General features: G+C 38.0%; 1 protein-coding gene and 1 long non-coding RNA gene across 2 annotated transcripts; both read left to right on the top strand.

Annotated features, from left to right (window-relative positions):
* The first annotated feature begins 1881 nt into the window (after positions 1-1881).
* Positions 1882-4819, top strand: LOC307027178. Its single transcript, XR_013804563.1, has 2 exons — positions 1882-2352; positions 3588-4819. It is a non-coding gene; the product is annotated as an uncharacterized lncRNA (long non-coding RNA).
* An 8879-nt stretch (positions 4820-13698) lies between these two features.
* LOC307027177 (uncharacterized protein) lies at positions 13699-16610 on the top strand. The gene is made up of 3 exons (XM_079695375.1): positions 13699-13872; positions 14118-14197; positions 15794-16610. Exons 2-3 carry the CDS (start codon positions 14135-14137, stop codon positions 16259-16261), a joined length of 531 nt encoding a protein of 176 aa, XP_079551501.1. The 5' UTR covers positions 13699-13872; positions 14118-14134; the 3' UTR covers positions 16262-16610.
* The last annotated feature ends 515 nt before the right edge of the window (positions 16611-17125 follow it).

Here is a 17125-nt window from a genome sequence, read left to right as displayed (position 1 = left end):
GTTGGCTTCTTACTTTTTACTAAAGTACCCAGTTTTTACATTTTGGGGTGCCTGGAAGACCTTCCTCTATATCAATTATTTTTCATTAGTATATTGTTAAATATACAGAGCAATCAGTGATCTCTTATAACCAACAAATTGGATCCATTTCCAACTAGGTACAGACATCCCCTAACTTTGTTGGTCCCTGAACTTTCCACGCCATCAATATTTTTGTATGTGTATTACATTGGTTTATGACCATAAACACATTTCCCATATTGTCACATTTTGAGATATATTCAATTTAGACAGTCGAATCGGCTTAACAGTCGCTAAAATCCACCATACAGTACATGCTTGTTAGAATTATACCTGCAATGAAAGACTCGCAAAAATTGGTCACAGAGAGGCGGCTTGGTCCTTTAATGTCAGAATGTATTTGCCGTTAAGCGGACATCTGGTTTCTCCCTCTGTAACGGTTATCATTACCTCCAAGGTGTCTCATTTGTATCTGGCATATTTTGATTTAACCTCAACTGGTCAGTGAATGTTATTGTTTTTGTGTGGCCTGTAAAAAACGTTGAACTTCACTTTTCTTTTTGAATGCTAAAGGTTATAATGTAGTATTTGCATCAAATTGTAGTTTGTCTGAAGTGGTTTCTGTGCCATTTAACATAGAAGGGAGTTTTCCAGATTGAGAAACACAAACCTTTATCTAACCTAACACTCCACCCACCAACGCTAAGTGAGTTCAAAGATCAGACATTTTAATTCCATGACGAGACTACGAATGATGATCTACAGTAAACTAAGTCAACAAATATCTGACAGTTCCTCACAGATAACATTTTTAAAAAGTTACCCATCACTTGGTGTTCCTTCAGCCAAGTGACTTAAAACAATGACCTTAGACAGTCGCTGCAAACTGCCTACAATCATTTCCCATGGCTTTGTTTATGGATGGAATTCTGCTTTTATATATGAGGAGTGATCTGTAGTGTCATTTCATCAGTATTATCTTGCACATATAAATAGAGCTCCTCCCTGCTTGGTCAAGTTTCCAGCAACTAGATTAATAATTAATTCCTAAACTCAAAGGTCAACTTTTTGGCTGGAACAGGAACTATCTTTGGTTCATAGCACGTTGTTAGGCAAAGACGCCATCAAGTCTTTCTTGATACAGTTAGAGATTTGGCAGGAGACGATTACAGTTGAGGCCATTCACTTACTGTACGTGTTTCTCTCAACTATGAGGCACGTTAAGGCGTGATGTCACGACTTGCAAATTCATGCAACCCATGGATTGCACCTCGCACCTTTCCAAATATCGGAGACAATTCTGCAAAGTTGTAGGCCTCAAATTCATTCTGAAACCACATTTTTGCCATGTTTTGTAAGGGTCATTGCTCAAATCGTAATCTCTCTTGGTCAGTCCTGCCGTAAACCATTTGTTAAGGACTGTCAAATATCCAAAGTATTAGAAATTGCAAAAGAACAATGGTTCACACCCGATCAATTCCTATAATGTAATCCAGTGATTCTCAAATGGGGGTACGCGGACCCCTAGGGGTACGTTGGGGTACTGCAGGGGGTACGTGAGATAAAAAAAAAATAATAATCTTAGTACAATAAGTTCAATAGAAAGCACAATTTTATATAAAATATTCCTAGAACCACTAAGGGGGTCCTCATATAAACATGTTACATTTGTGTATTTATAGTTGTTCATAATTTATCATTTTGTTCATTGGTTTGTTAATTATTGTAATTATTTATATAGGCTTTTTCTGTCAAAAATGTCCGTGGTCGGTCAGGGGGTACTTGGCAGAGAAAATGTTTCAAAGGGGGTACATTACTGAAAAAAGTTTGAGAAGCACTGATCCAATCAGCTAACCCTAACCCTAACCCTAACCCGTACATCTAATTGAATCCCAACTATGGTTGACATTCATGTTTGGGATTAAATTGATTTAACAACTTTGATAAAGGTGCAGATGTATTGCCATGGAATTTGATGTGCTCTTTCACGTTGCAGTTAGAAGATGGCATGGTCCTCACAATGTGGTTAAATTACAAGCGTCCAAACTAACACTAAAGAACGGCTAAAGATATAAGCTCTCCTTGAGGTAGATATGTCTTTAAATAGCAATGGGTTTTTCTTCCATTTTTCAGAAGAGTGTAACAGGCAAAAGAGAAGCAGGATTAGAGATGGTGAAATAAAAACATGTTTTTCAATCAGAAGGAATATCTTCAGACTTATCTTCTATGTCTTTCTTTGTGTCTCATTTCAGGAAGTATTGCAGTGATTGTTTGTGTGTTCCTGATCACCGTCATAGCCGTGTTGGTTGGTCTGTACTACTACAGGATCCGGTGAGTCCAGAGCTTAAACAAACTTCTAATTACATTATTCTACCGTCAATATACTAAAACGTTAGTGATGACATTTCCTGGCAACTGTTACACAAAAATGAAAACAAGCTGTTTTCACTTGAAATAAGTAAAAAAAAATCTGCCAATAGAACAAGAGAACATTTGCTTGGTAAGATTTCTTGAAATAAGATGGGATATTTAGATAAATCAGATCTTGCAATTAGCTGGGAAAACTTATTTTGAACTATATTTGACCAAAATCAGGACATTTTGTGTTACAAAATCAGTCATTTTCTTTTTAATGACTGATTTTAAATGCTATTTTCTTAATGTCTTTCATTTTTTGTAAAGCACTTTGAATTGCCCTGTGTTGAAGGGTGCTATATAAATAAACTTGCCTTGCCTTACAATATAAGCCGCAAATGCTCAAAAAAATTCTGTTTTCTGATTTTTGTTGGTGATTTTCTAATAAATATGTAAACAAATATGTGTTTCATCTGAGAGACAACTCAAAATAAGATTTCTTTACTTAACAAGATGATGCATTGTCTAAAAACAAGACCGGATATCCCACAGCATTGTTACTTGTGAAGTTATTGTGTCTTATATGGTCTTATAGGTGTAAATACATATTCTGACTAGATATTAGACAAATATACTTGGCAGGATTTCGAGTTTTTGTAGTGCATCATACAGTAGATCGTATTCATATTAAAGTAACAGCAAAACAGCATCAGTGCTCTTAGCATCCAGAGGAAAGTCAGTACCTTTTGGGTGAATCAGGAATAGTTCATTCAAATCACAATGAAAGATTATTTTTTCCGGATAGTTTTGGTTTTGTTCGTGGATGTTTTTATTCTCTCAAGTTTCTGCTTCCACAATGAAGATGAATGGAGTTTGTTGAAGAACCAAACGCAGGATTTAATTATCTCACCAGGCCGTAACATGTTTTTTTTAATAAAGTAAATATGGTGTGATCAGGTCTCATATTGACTATTCATACCAGAGAAATGAATAGATAAGATAATGTGCTTTATTGATCCCAAATTGGGAAATGTTTTCGAATAGAAACTGTTCACAACCACATTGAATTTGACCAATGAGATTATTTGTATTTCACATGAGACTGTGGTCATCAAATCTTTGCTAAATAATATTTTAGAGGGATCTCTTGTATTTTTCTTCTCAAGTCAACCTTTTCTCACTCTGTTTTCTGCTCTCCTTCTCCGTTCCAGACGAATATCTTACAACCATCTTTTGGAAAGCAACGAACACTTTTTTGTAAACTTCAGCAACCCCATGTATGACACTTAGATCTGAACCTTTGAGCTCCGACTACGGAAGAGACCCAATTAACTCAAAGTTCGCAGGAGACCTTCTGATCAGAGTGTGTGAAGTGTGTGGCTAATGAGTTCAGCACGGTCACTTTTAAAAACTGACATGCAGCCTTGATTCATGCAAAATGCAAAAATAAATGGCTTTTAGCCAAAGACTTTGTGTTGCTAGGTGTAACCAAGGTAGGACATTTTTACTCGGGTAGCTTTTAAAACAGCTCCGGCCGTATTTTCACAGCACAGAATCATATTACTAAAACTCATTATAAACATGTGTATCAGGGGTATGATGCATTTCTCAAGATACTGGTATCTAGACTTATAAAAACAATTGGAAGCCAACAGGATAATTGAACAGTAAAATAAATTAAGTGCAATTTATGAAACAAATTAACAGTAGATCAAAAATATTTTAGATTTATCGTAGATTGTTTTATAGGCAAACAACCGAGGTAATTGTTCCCCCTTACTGTGAAATGATAAGATGTCCATTGCAAACGTATGTTCACATTCAGTTGAAATACGACTCATCTATAAATCTGTTGATAATCAAGCAATTATATTATGTATTTAGAGAAAATGGAGATGCTGTAAAAAAAAAAGGGTTAGCGCCTTAGCACCTTGGATTAAGGCAAATAATTGTTTGATTGAAGTGTTGGGTTATTCCATCCGAGGACAAACATACAGTCACATACAGTCCATTAAAGTGAGTATGAGTTGATTTCATATCACACACTTCAGACACTGAAGTTTCCTGGAGCGAAACACTGAATCCCTTCCTGCTATTCAGCTAAACTTTGACCTATCATTTGAGGAACCCAACAAGACAGCAATCATGTTAGGAGGCTGAATTTACAATAACTATTGCCTAAATATAATGTTGGGAATTGAATTTGGCTCCCTGATACCTGATCAACTATTGTATTTATTATTTTCTAGGTATTGATTGTGTATAGTGTAATGTGTTTTTTTTCAGTGAGATTTTGCTTCGCTTAGGAGCTTAGGCCTTTCTGATATCTTGAATATGTAATACATTATTGTTTGTTTGCATTCAGGTGAAGAATAATGTGACAATATTTAATTGTGAGATGATTGTATTTAATTATTTGTGTAATAAAGCCATTAAGAAAGACTGTAAGTCCCTGTGATGGTTGTGCAGGGGAATCTCAGGGAGAAACGTTGACGATTGTGAACACACAATGATCGAGTAATTGGTGGCAGACTTTCATTTTCCTGTCTAAATGATTTGCTTTTACTTTTGAGTCTTCTCTAGCAACCATCATCAATCGAAATTAGGATCTGTGAAGAACTTCAGTGTATGACCTATACAAATAATAACATTACCACCAACTACAGCAGTACTTCGTTTAGTGCAAAAGCTAGCATGCTAAAATACTAAGACGGATCAACACAGTTTACATTATACCTGCTTGATTTTAGCACGTTAGCATTGCCGGAGTGAACACGTTACCATGCTATAGTTAGCATTGCGCTAACAATTACAGCCTCAGGGAGCAGTTAGCATGGCCATACAATCAATCTTTTTCGAAGCTTCCTGGCTTTGTGTTTTAGCACAACATGCCGTTGTTTGTTGGGATATTTATAACAATAATCTAAGTCATAATTCTATTTCCTGCTGCACATTTTGACCTATGGAAACGTAGCCACTTCAGTAATGTTAATATAAAAGTGGGGCTAGAAAAAAATCAATCGGTACATTGATTTGTTGAATTAGAAATGATAGAGTCATGAAAAATAATCTTTAGATCTTTATTTCTGTTCTGCAAAATATCTAATGTAGCTATCTCAACCGAAAAGCATGGCCGCTTTCAAAACATGTGAAACACAGTGATGTGATACTGTAAACAGGGTTTAATTAAAACAAACATGGATGCTGAGGTTCAGTTCAGCTCAATATCTTCAGCTCCTCAATGGGCTGCAGTCAGAGCATGTATTAGTGGAAGCTTTAATAACTGTCCTGTCATCACTGCCCTCCCATCTTATCTGCTCCCATTCTTTATCTTCCTCAAGCCCCTCTCATAAGGAATCTTCCTCTCGTGCCCAAGCTCTCCTTCTCTCTCCCTATTTCACGTAACACCATCCGCCTGATGTTGTTTGTCCAACCTCCCATTTTCATCTCAATTGAAATTCACACAATATCAACTCTGGCTTTATTGCTAAAATACTGTAGCCGAACAATCATTAACTAGCAGTGTGCAGAAATAACTGAATATATCCAGTTATGTTCATCTCTTTCATGTTACAGTTTAACACTTAATTTTCTAATTTATCCTAAGGTTTACTTCCTGTTGTCTTCATTTCAGATCTTTTCAGGTAAAAGTAGAAATGCTATCATGTAAAAATTGCTTCTATTTCTTAAATATTGCATAGAAAACGTATACATTTCCTTGATTGATGATTGTATGCATGCAATGGACTAAAATGTAATTCAAATTAAATAATTAAACTTGCACCAAAAAGTACAATGCACTATTTATTGTTTCCTCTCTCTCTGTCTCCCTTATATGTTCAACATGATCAGCGCATTATTCGAAAAATAATAAGTGATATAAAATACTCAAGTACTTACAAATGTACAAAAGCATAGCAGTGTAAATGTTCTTAATTACTGTAGCGGACAAAATCATATAGAAATAAAACAGATAATTAACTTAAAATAATACAGCCGCTGAGGCACTAGTTAGCGGATCTTACGCAGGGCAATGATCCAGGTCCAGACAAGATTCTCCATTTGTGCAGTTTATTCCGATAACAAAGAACAACGAACAGGTTTCCTATATCCCTTTTCCTTAAGCCTTTGCTATTGCTGACTTGAAACACCCTGGTAAAAAACCGTTTGCCTACTAGTGCTCTGGCTCCCACCACCCACCTGTCTCCAATATATACAATTACACCAGGTGCTCTAATCACCCAGTGCCCAAAACATGCCTTCAAAATAAAAGCATAGAAACTACTTTAACTTATGAAGCTAACTAAGAATACATATAAATAAATGATAATAATAATAAACAGCAAGAAAATAAATGTTAAACTGTTAAATAATATAGAGAGATATATATAGCTCCAACAGTTAGTCTTCACCACTGCTACATCTCTGCTGTATTTGTCCTTGTTACTGGGCAGCAGCAGTAATAATAGAGGGAGCAGATTTCTGTGATGCACAGCTATTAGCAGGCCTTAAATACTCCAAGCAGTGTGTGTGTGTGTGTGTGTGTGTGTGTGTGTGTGTGTGTGTGTGTGTGTGTGTGTGTGTGTGTGTGTGTGTGTGTGTGTGTGTGTGTGTGTGCGTGCGTGCGTGGGCGCGCGTGCGTGCGTTCGGGTGTATTTGTGTGTTCTGAAAAAACACTTTAAATGAACTCTTTTTTAAATTGATTCGCCTCTGATATTTTGTTAAGGTACAGCGTAACTAAAATATATTTTTTCTGCATGTACAGTATAAGATAAATTCAGCATTTTATTTTTCATTTCTTGTTATTAATATCCCAAATGTATTAAATGTATTCCTCTATTCAAATAATAAGAAGGCCAACCTGGGACCTGGCTGTTGCGTAACATTCAGTGCCGCCTTGGAATAAACTTTACATTATACATTATGTGTTTTATTTACTGATTTGATAACTACAGATTTAGCGAAACTTGAGGAGAGAGTGTCATTAGCTGGCAGTAATTCTCAGAGTTAATACGGCACAATGTGCTCGATATACAGAGATGCTGTCTGACTTTGTGAAACAGGAAGAGGCCTTTTCTCTCTATCAGGTTTCACTTGCTCAAACAGTTTGAAACCGCAGTCCGATAGCAGGCAGTACAAACACAATAAGAGAGGTGGCTTACATCCGGCTTAATATGACATATTTATTACTGTGACACCTAAACAAACTATTTTTTAAAGATTTACCATTTAAATGAACAATAATATATCAGGATAATAATCAGTCTGTTACATAGACAATGGGATTCACTTATAATCATAGAGAAATTACAATATGTTTCTTTATACATATGATGCCTAAGTAAATGTGTGTATGTTCCCTACTGTAGTTTAATATATGTATGAATGCATACTGTGTAATGTCTGTTGCTTCATACTCTATGAGAATACAGTATCTATTTGTGTCTGCTCCTCTTTTCTCATTTCTAATGATACTTAGAATAATTTTTGCAGGTATTTAGTCATAATCCATCAGGTACAAATCCTACATTTGACCTGCACTAGAGAAAAAGAAAGTATCCAGAGTTATAACAATTCACATTTATGGCACCATAAATATTAGCAAACACCAGGAAACAGAAACCATTGTTTCATTTATCTGGAAAGTGGTTATAGGTTTTACTTTCTGCCTCATGGGAGATTGACTCATTTCCCAAAGTTTAACAGACAGCTAAACGAAACTGGTTAGATATGGGTTCAGAAATGGGCATTTGGTGTTAGCAAGGTGAAGTGTTTCTCTGCATTTGTAATGTTAGTGACTTTTACCACCAGTAGATGTCACTAATCATGGTTAGTAACATACGAGTTTCAATGCAGAGGGTGTGAGGAATACAACATATTAGTGTGTGTGTGTGTGTGTGTGTGTGTGTGTGTGTGTGCGTGCGTGCGTGCGTGCGTGCGTGCGTGCGTGCGTGCGTGCGTGCGTGCGTGCGTGCGTGCGTGCGTGCGTGCGTTTGTGCGTGCGTGCGTGCGTGCGTGTTCTGAAAAACACTTTTTTTATTTGATTTGGTTTTGTTAAGGTACAGTGTAACTAAAAATAAAATGTCTGCATGTATAAGATCAATTCAGCATTTTATTTCTCACTTCTTGTTAATAATATGCCAAATGTATTCAATTTATTCCTCAATTCAAATGATAAGAAGGCCAACCTGGGACCTGGCTGTTTCTCTTTGAGTGTGTAACATTCAGTGCCGCCTGGGAATAAACTGTATTCTCCAGTGGTTGATTAACCACTGGAGAATACAGTGGTTAATCAACCACTGTATTAGTCACGGTGGTCATATACGCGTTTTATTTTATTACTGATTGGATAAATACAGATGTAGAAAAACTTGAGGAGAGAGTGTCATTAGCTGGCAGTCATTCTCAGAGAAAATACGGCACAATGTGCTCGAAACACAGAGATGCTGTCTGACTTTGTGAAACAGGAAGAGGCACTGTCAGAGCATTTCAAAGATTGATTGTTGTCAAGGGGTGAACTCTGAGGCATGAACTGAACTGCACGACTCAACTCAGACTCAGGTAGTGTTCAAAATAAAGACTTTACTGGTATTGTCACAGTAACAAAACAGGGAAAAACAATAACACTCTTATGAGGAAAAACAAGGACTATGATCATGAGCTTAGAGGAACGTAATATGTCCGTGGAGTCGGCTTGTACGTGTATCCTAAATGAGGAAACAAACTGGCAATGGACAGGAGGGGACTAGCACAATATATACACAGGGTAAGGGGAACAGGTGGAAACAATCAGGGCGGGGGGAAACAATCACGGACACAGGAGACAGATAGGGGCGTGGAGGCCTGAAATGAGGGGGAGAGTTACTTATTGGAATAAACATAAAGCACGGGACAAAGGGACATGACAAAACTAACATAAAGAATAAACTTTCACAATAAGTTTCTTAGACACTACAATTGTTGATGTTGTGTGAAAAGCATTTCAGCAAAACATATTTTGAAAAGACGTTGCCCATCCCAGCTTCACCTAACATGCCAGAGTTAGAACTTCCTGTGCATCACCATCATTGCATAAAGACTGTGGTTTGATGACGGTAAGAATGAACCAGATTAAGGAATTTCCCCTGGAAAATTAATCAGAAAGTTTCCAGAGCTGTTGTCGTTACTGACTCAGAATAGACCGACTAAGATTGTTGTCATTTACATGTGCTTACATGATTGAAGATGTGTTTGCCGTAGCAGTGTGTGTCATGTTGTTGGAGACATGTGTTGTGTGTGCTATGATGATGATGATGATGAGGATGATTTTTTATTTTTTATTTTATTTAACCTTTATTTAACCAGGATAGGTCTCATTGAGATTAAAAATCTCTTTTTCAAGAGAGTCCTGGCCCAAGAATGGTAACAGCACAGTTTCAGACAGTTTTACAGTTACAAACAATTTAAAAAAAACACACAATCACAACACAGTCATACACCAAGTTTAGCCAAAGCATTTACAGACACAGCGGCCTGCTTCGAGGTCAGTTAAAGTTGCTTTGAGTGTTTCTAATGAGACCAGCTCTCTGAGTTTCAGCTCAGTTTGAAGCAGGTTCCAAGCTTGAGGGGCAGCGTAACTGAACGCCCTTTTCCCAAGTTCAGTACGGACCTTTGGTACAGTTAAAAGGAAAAAGTTCTCTGAGCGAAGTCGATGATGATGATGATGATGATGAGGAGGATGATGATGATGATGATGATGATGATGATGATGATGATGATGATGATGATGATGATGATGATGATGATGATGATGATGATGATGATGATGATGATGATGATGGATATACAGATATGTCTGTGTGTGTTTTACCACCAACTAATACATTACAGTAGCAGTTCTCTGTGCAGTACTGCAGTTGTGTTTGTGTCGTTTTCTTGTGTTTGATGATATACAGTTGCAAGAAGAAGTATGTGAACCCTTTGGAATGACCTGGATTTCTGCTTAAGTTGGTCATAAAATGGAGGAAGCCACTGCTGTCCAGAAAAAACATTGCTGCACGTTTGAAGTTTGCAAAAGAGCACCTGGATGTTCCACAGCACTACTGGCAAAATATTCTGTGGACAGATGAAACCAAAGTTGAGTTGTTTGGAAGGAACACACAACGCTATGTGTGGAGAAAAGAAGGCACAGCACACCAACATCAAAACCTCATCCCAACTGTGAAGTATGGTGGAGGGAGCATCATGGTTTGGGGCTGCTTTGCTGCCTCAGGGCCTGGACAGATTACCATCATCGACGGAAAAATGAATTCGAGTTTATCAAGACATTTAGCTGGAGAACTTAAGGCCATCTGTCCACCAATTGAAGCTCAACAGAAGATGGGTGATGCAACAGGACAACGGCCCAAAGCACAGAAGTAAATCAACAACAGAATGGCTTCAACAGAAGAAAGTAGGCCTTCTGGAGTGGCCCAGTCAGAGTCCTGACCTCAACCCAATTGAGATGCTGTGGCATGACCTCAAGAGAGCGATTCACACCAGACATCCCAAGAATATTGCTGAACTGAAACAGTTTTGTAAAGAGGAATGGTCCAAAATTCCTCCTGACCGTTGTGCAGGTCTGATATGCAACTATAGGAAACGTTTGGTTGAGGTTATTGCTGCCAAAGGAGGGTCAACCAGTTATTAAATCCAAGGGTTCACATACTTTTTCCACCCTGCACTGTTAATGTTTACATGGTGTGTTCAATAAAAACATAAAAACATATAATTGTTTGTGTGGTTTTAGCTTAAGCTGACTGTGTTTGTCTATTGTTGTGAATTAGATGAAGATCAGAACACATTTTATGACCAATTTATGCAGAAATCCAGGAAGTTCCAAAGGGTTCACATACTTTGTCTTGCAAGGATTTATCTAATCTTTATTTAATCAGAGGGAATGAGAAGCAGCTGGGTGATTGGGTGATATAGATGAAGCTGTGGTTGGGAAGGGCAGAGAATAAGAGAAAAGTGGAAGCACGTTTGGAAACGATGGAATGCCCCGGCGAATAACGAGTACGGCCAATGACACGCTGGTGTTTAGCCAAATTATATTTTCAATGGTCACCATCTTAGTTTAGCATGCTAACATTTGCTACTGTAGTCGGTAGTGACCATAAATAACAGCTGAAGCTAATGGAATTCCCTTAGCTTTGCAGGTATTTGTCATTGGTTGACCATCCGAATGATCCTAAAGAAAATCAAAGCATTACAGTTTTGCCAATGGGGAAAATGACCATGTGGTCTGTACCACATTTCACATTTCACAGTAATCCAATAATCTATATATTGTATGAACAGTTTCACCCAAAACCAGATGTGAACCTGGCATTAAAGGAAACATCTGTGCAGCATTGAAGTCATTAGGGTTCATCTCTTGGGAACCATGAATGTTGTTGCAAATATATCTAGTATGTGTTGGGAAAATTGAGAACTTTAACTCACTTTAGTAACAAGAAATTAGCTAATCGTTTTGATTCATTCGTTTGGGTGCTACAGAAAAAGTGAGAGATGTACCTGAGGAATAAGGATCAATCCTACGGTGGACATGAACATTCATAAAAAAACAATCCACTAGTTGTTAAGATATTTTTTTCCTTCCTTAGAGACATCACAATGTTGCTAAGAAACACTCATTCCTATTGGCTAAGAGTTAGGGTTAGGGTTGTTTTGTTGGACCCACAGTCCAAAACCCAAAATAGATAAAGTACTAACATCAAAGGGTAAGTTCGGCATGTTTGCTAATATTTTTTTAAATACCTTATTTATTAATTGTTGCTGATTGACTCAAATCATATATTAGTTTATGAATGGTTTCAGCTCTGGAAATAGGAAAAAGTCTTCTTAGGGTCAGTGGGTTTCACGACTTACGATGTTGCCGGTTGGCATTGGTTTCATATGGTTAACCAGGAGGTTTCATCTCTTTCGGGATTGCTTATTATGTTAATGTAGATCCTTACATTTCTCCTTGGAAACCTTTTCATTACGCATCTGCTTCATAATTCACCCTGAGGTGTTTTTTCACAGGAGGAAGAGAGAGTAAGAGAGGAGGGGGGAGTTCCTGAGTAGAGCGGTCACACAGCGGTGTCACACACACATGCAGGTCTGATCAAAGTGTGGCAAACACTGACTCTACTGTTACACTCCACTGGCTGCTCAACCTAGAGCCTGAACGTTGGATCATTCATCCTTCACCTCATGCAGAATTCCTTCGCCATTTATAATTTCTCCGTTGCCTTCTGCCACAACGTCACATTTCACTTTAGCCTTTAACCCAAAGCATCAACCAACGTCCAATCCAAACGTTTTCATTTTGTTTTGCCCTGTGCAATTATGTTATGGTTAAAGGTGGGGTAGGTCATTTTGGAGAAACCAGCTCGAGTGCGCTAGAATTTGAAAATACACAGCCGGAAAAAATCTGTCACTTCCTTACAGAGCCCCTCCTCCAACACGCACATGACCAATGAGGGCACGAGATAAGTTTGTGCACAGATGGAAGGCTGACAGGCAGGTAGGCCATCCAGTTACTTTAGCCCGGCCGGCTACGATGATTGGTCGTGCTTTTTACAGTACCACGGCTTCCACAGATGACATTTTTTTATGGATTTCTTCTCAAAGCACTTCAGATATTCATTGCTATCGGGATGTTAAGAGCATTCCATGGAATATATCAAAAAGTGTATCTCGAGCCGGTTTCTCAAACTTACCTACTCCACCTTTAAGTTACCGTTAATACAGATGGTTGTGACGGATATGGGCTATTACAGGAAACAAACTATAAGGACCCCTATGACATTCTGAGGTAAATATAAAAACTGAAACTTTGACTTTAATAAAATGTATTATGTCAACAAGTTTCACAAAACTGTATTAGGTTAGTTGAAAGCAATAACATTTAGTTTAAATAGGATCAACTTAATATTATCGCTTTCAACTAACCTAATACAGTTTTGTGAAACTTATTCACATAATACATTTAATTAAAGTCAACGTTTCAGTTTTTTCAGTGTATGTTGTATGTATATTTGTATATCTTCCGGGAAGATTTGGGCTAGATTGCACTTCACTTGTTCCTGGTATTTTGTCCACCCTTTGGAGTCCCATATTTAAAGTTCCAAGAACATGTTGACGTCAAATATCCGCAAATTTGCCAAAGCAAATTCCTGACTCTGGACTCAAAACAAACATGTTTTCCAATGATTCATGCATGCCTTTGGTTGATATGTTACCGCGGTAAATTTCCCCTCCTCTCCCTCCCCTCTGACCCAGTCTTGCCCAATCCTCCCCACAGGGTCCGATGCCAGTCACATCATCTAGGACGTCCAGGCAGAATATATAAGCAGCAGCCACTCCTGCATGGAGACATCCGTCTGAACTGAAACCGAGAGCGATTACAGCTGCAGAGAATCCCATTGATTATATTCAGGATTTAAGAGAAGTAGGAAAGACAAGGAGCAGATCTGGTTCTACAGAAGACTTGTAAGTTTGCTTTAAATGTTTTATTTGAATGTGATTAACTGTTTTAAATCTTTAAAAAGGTTTTCAGTGTTATAATAGGTATGTGAATATGTATGTCGTTAGAAAACATGTTTTCATTTGGATTATATTCACCTTTTTAAGGATACTAATTCTCCACTGTACATCATCTTTCTACACCCAGTCGCTGGTAGTGCGTTGGCGGGATATGTGAATGTGTTGTTCTTTGTGGCTTCCCTCCCTTGCAGACAAGAACCAATCAGAGATGGAGCTTCTGACAACCGCCTTAGTCATCACTCTCCTGTCTACAACAGCATCCGCTAAGCCGGTAAGCTAACCACAAAGCAACATATAAAACGTCCTTCTTCCTTCTCACTGATCTTTCCTTCTCAACAAATGTGCCTGTTGTATTTTGTTTCAATCTCTTTCACAACTGAGGTATTCAACCCTGTGCTACAGTAAAACTGATTATTGCTTTATTATGAATACGTACCGATTCTATTTGAGGTATTCTACTAATGTAATTATTCTATGGTGAACGAATTAAGGCATATCCCTTTTAAATATTCCCTCTGCGGATCAAATGTTTTTGTTTGTCGATGCACAATGAACACAAGACTTTTACATTTAGTCGTTTTTACAGTTAAGGCTCTAAAATTGCTACATTATGAGTTACATTTTGGGTTTGTTGCACCCAACACATTCATGCCATGTGCTGTAACTATGTAACTTTTCTGAGGACACAATATACTTTAGGTTTTACATTTGGTTAATTGTTACCCACATTAATTTACAAATAAGTAGATCAGCTGATTGGCAAGCAGAACTTAAATTACCTTTTAATTAATCCGTTTATACTTAATATCCTCTGTGTTTGACAATTAGTTGGTCAAAAATAATAAGTGCTTTATCGGCCTAGAAAGAGAAATTATGTTTGCAATATCACGTCAATTCTTATAGACATTTAGGAAATTAACAAGAGGATTGTGAGTTTTAATTGTGTAACAATAACCAGTAATGTGAGCACTCCCTATGTGACTCTCTGACTTGTGGATACTTGTCTTTAATTGCATACGTAACCAAATATAAGCCCAGAGCATTTGGTTTCACACAGGACACAAACCTTATGACAACGCTGATAAATGAATATATTTCTCCGATGATTGCTCATAAACCTTCAGTATGACATTGGTGAGGAAAAGGTGGCGTTGTGTTTTTAAACTAACTATATTTCACAACTTGCTATGCATGGCGTAACGGACACCCTATACATTGTAACTTAACAAAAATCATGTAGAATAATTTAACAATGGGAATATATAAGATAATAACCAAGGGGAAATGCATGTATCCACTCTGTTGTTGTGTACACACATTACAAATACATAGGACCTATACACATATGTATACACATCATGCACTTTTTATGGAGAGGTGCCAGAGAGAGAGAGTGCCAGGTTCTCTGTTGGGAGTTCGATTCCTTGCTCAACGACACCTCGGCAGTACCCAGGAAGTGTATTTCTTTGGTGAACTGGCACCTTTCCATATTTTTTTGTCCAGTCGTGACGTGAACCAGCAATCCTTCAGTTCCCAAGTCCCTACCGACTGAGCTGGATACATGGGTTTAGATGTCAAGATAAGACTTTATTTATCCCGAAGGAAATTGTCGGGCCAGAGTTACAAAAATACAATAAACACAGCAGCATAATAATAAAACTGTACACTAAAAGTGCAGTAAAAAGAGCAATTCAATATCTACAGGAAACATAGACGGTCAGTTAATTAATGTAAATATTAACAGTATTTAGTAGTGCAAAAGAACATAGTGGCAGATACGTAATTGCACGTCAAATAGGAAATTGTGTGCTTTAACACCAACAGTAGCAGTAACAACATATCTCTCATTTTCTATTCCCTCCCCTAGATTGGTTGGCGTCGGCATCAGGATGCTGACATCGCTGAAAATGACCAGATGCAAGGATGGCTGAGGATGAATCGCATGGGGTCTTCGTGGTCTGCAGAATCTTCGAGCTACAGTGACTCATCTTCAGAGTCGAGTGAGTCACTGGAGTCTGAATCTAGTGAATCTTCAGAGAGTCAGTCTTCAGAGAGTCAGTCTTCAGAGGAGTCCTCTGAGGAACGTCCATTCACCGATCAGACAACTATGGGCATGACCCCCACTGCCATGACAACCATCACTAATGTAAAAAGGAGTACGCCGACCCCTGAGCCAGACACAGGGAGCACAGATGGGCCGACTGATTCAGGGAAAACAGTCCCGCCAGCAACACCGACCCCATCTGATGGTACCACGTCATCTGGATGTACTCAGTGTTTTATCTTGACGATTCCAACGGCAGTTCCCATCACAGAAACAAGAGGAGACAACTAACCAACGGCATTCATATGCCAGTCAAATCTTTCTCACATGTCTCTTGTGTTGTTATGACAGGTTAAGTATCACAAAGATTTCCATTCTATAAATGTCTGTTACGGCTATGGCCTGCTGAATAAAGCCCTTACTGTACATTAGCAATTTTATTAGCTAGGCAAAATTCCCGAGGAAAATCATATGTGGCGCTTTCAGATATAAAAATACCTGCAGTTACTGCTTTTCGCCTTAGGAACTGTCAAAAAGTACAAGATGGATATTTTTGAGACATTAAACCCCATTTGCCTTTATCAATTCACAAAGTATGAAAGTCAACATATGTAAAGATCAATAAAGCCATAAATGTGAAGTTTCTCTAGACTTACTACCTAACAGTATCAAGTATGTCCTTTAATGACCACTAGATGCTTGATAAAAAAAAGCAAGTTAGCATCCATATAGACCTGCAGTGTGTAAAGCTGGGGTGGGTAAACCTCTTTAAAAAAAACGTTTAGTTAAAAATTCTCTCTACAACACTAGGCTATATACATTTGGAGCTATGACAAAGACACATTTATATCGGTGGCTGTTAAAGGTGGGGTAGGTAAGTTGAGAAACCGGCTCGAGATACACTTTTTGATATATTCCATGGAATGCTCTTAACATCCCGATAGCAATGAATATCTGAAGTGCTTTGACAAAAAATTCATACAAAAAATGTCATCTGTGGAAACCGTAGTACTGTAAAAAGCACGACCAATCATCTGAGCCGGCCCGGCTAAAGTAACTGGATGGCCTACCTGCCTGTCAGCCTTCCATCTGTGCACAAACTTATCTCGTGCCCTCATTGGTCATGTGCGCGTTTGTGTGTTGGAGGAGGGGATC

The sequence above is a fragment of the Notothenia rossii genome (assembly GCF_949606895.1).
Source record: "Notothenia rossii genome assembly, contig: scaffold_595, whole genome shotgun sequence".
Classification (NCBI taxonomy): domain Eukaryota; kingdom Metazoa; phylum Chordata; class Actinopteri; order Perciformes; family Nototheniidae; genus Notothenia; species Notothenia rossii.
Note: the sequence above shows the minus strand (reverse complement) of the source record. Positions and strands in the feature narration are given on the sequence as shown.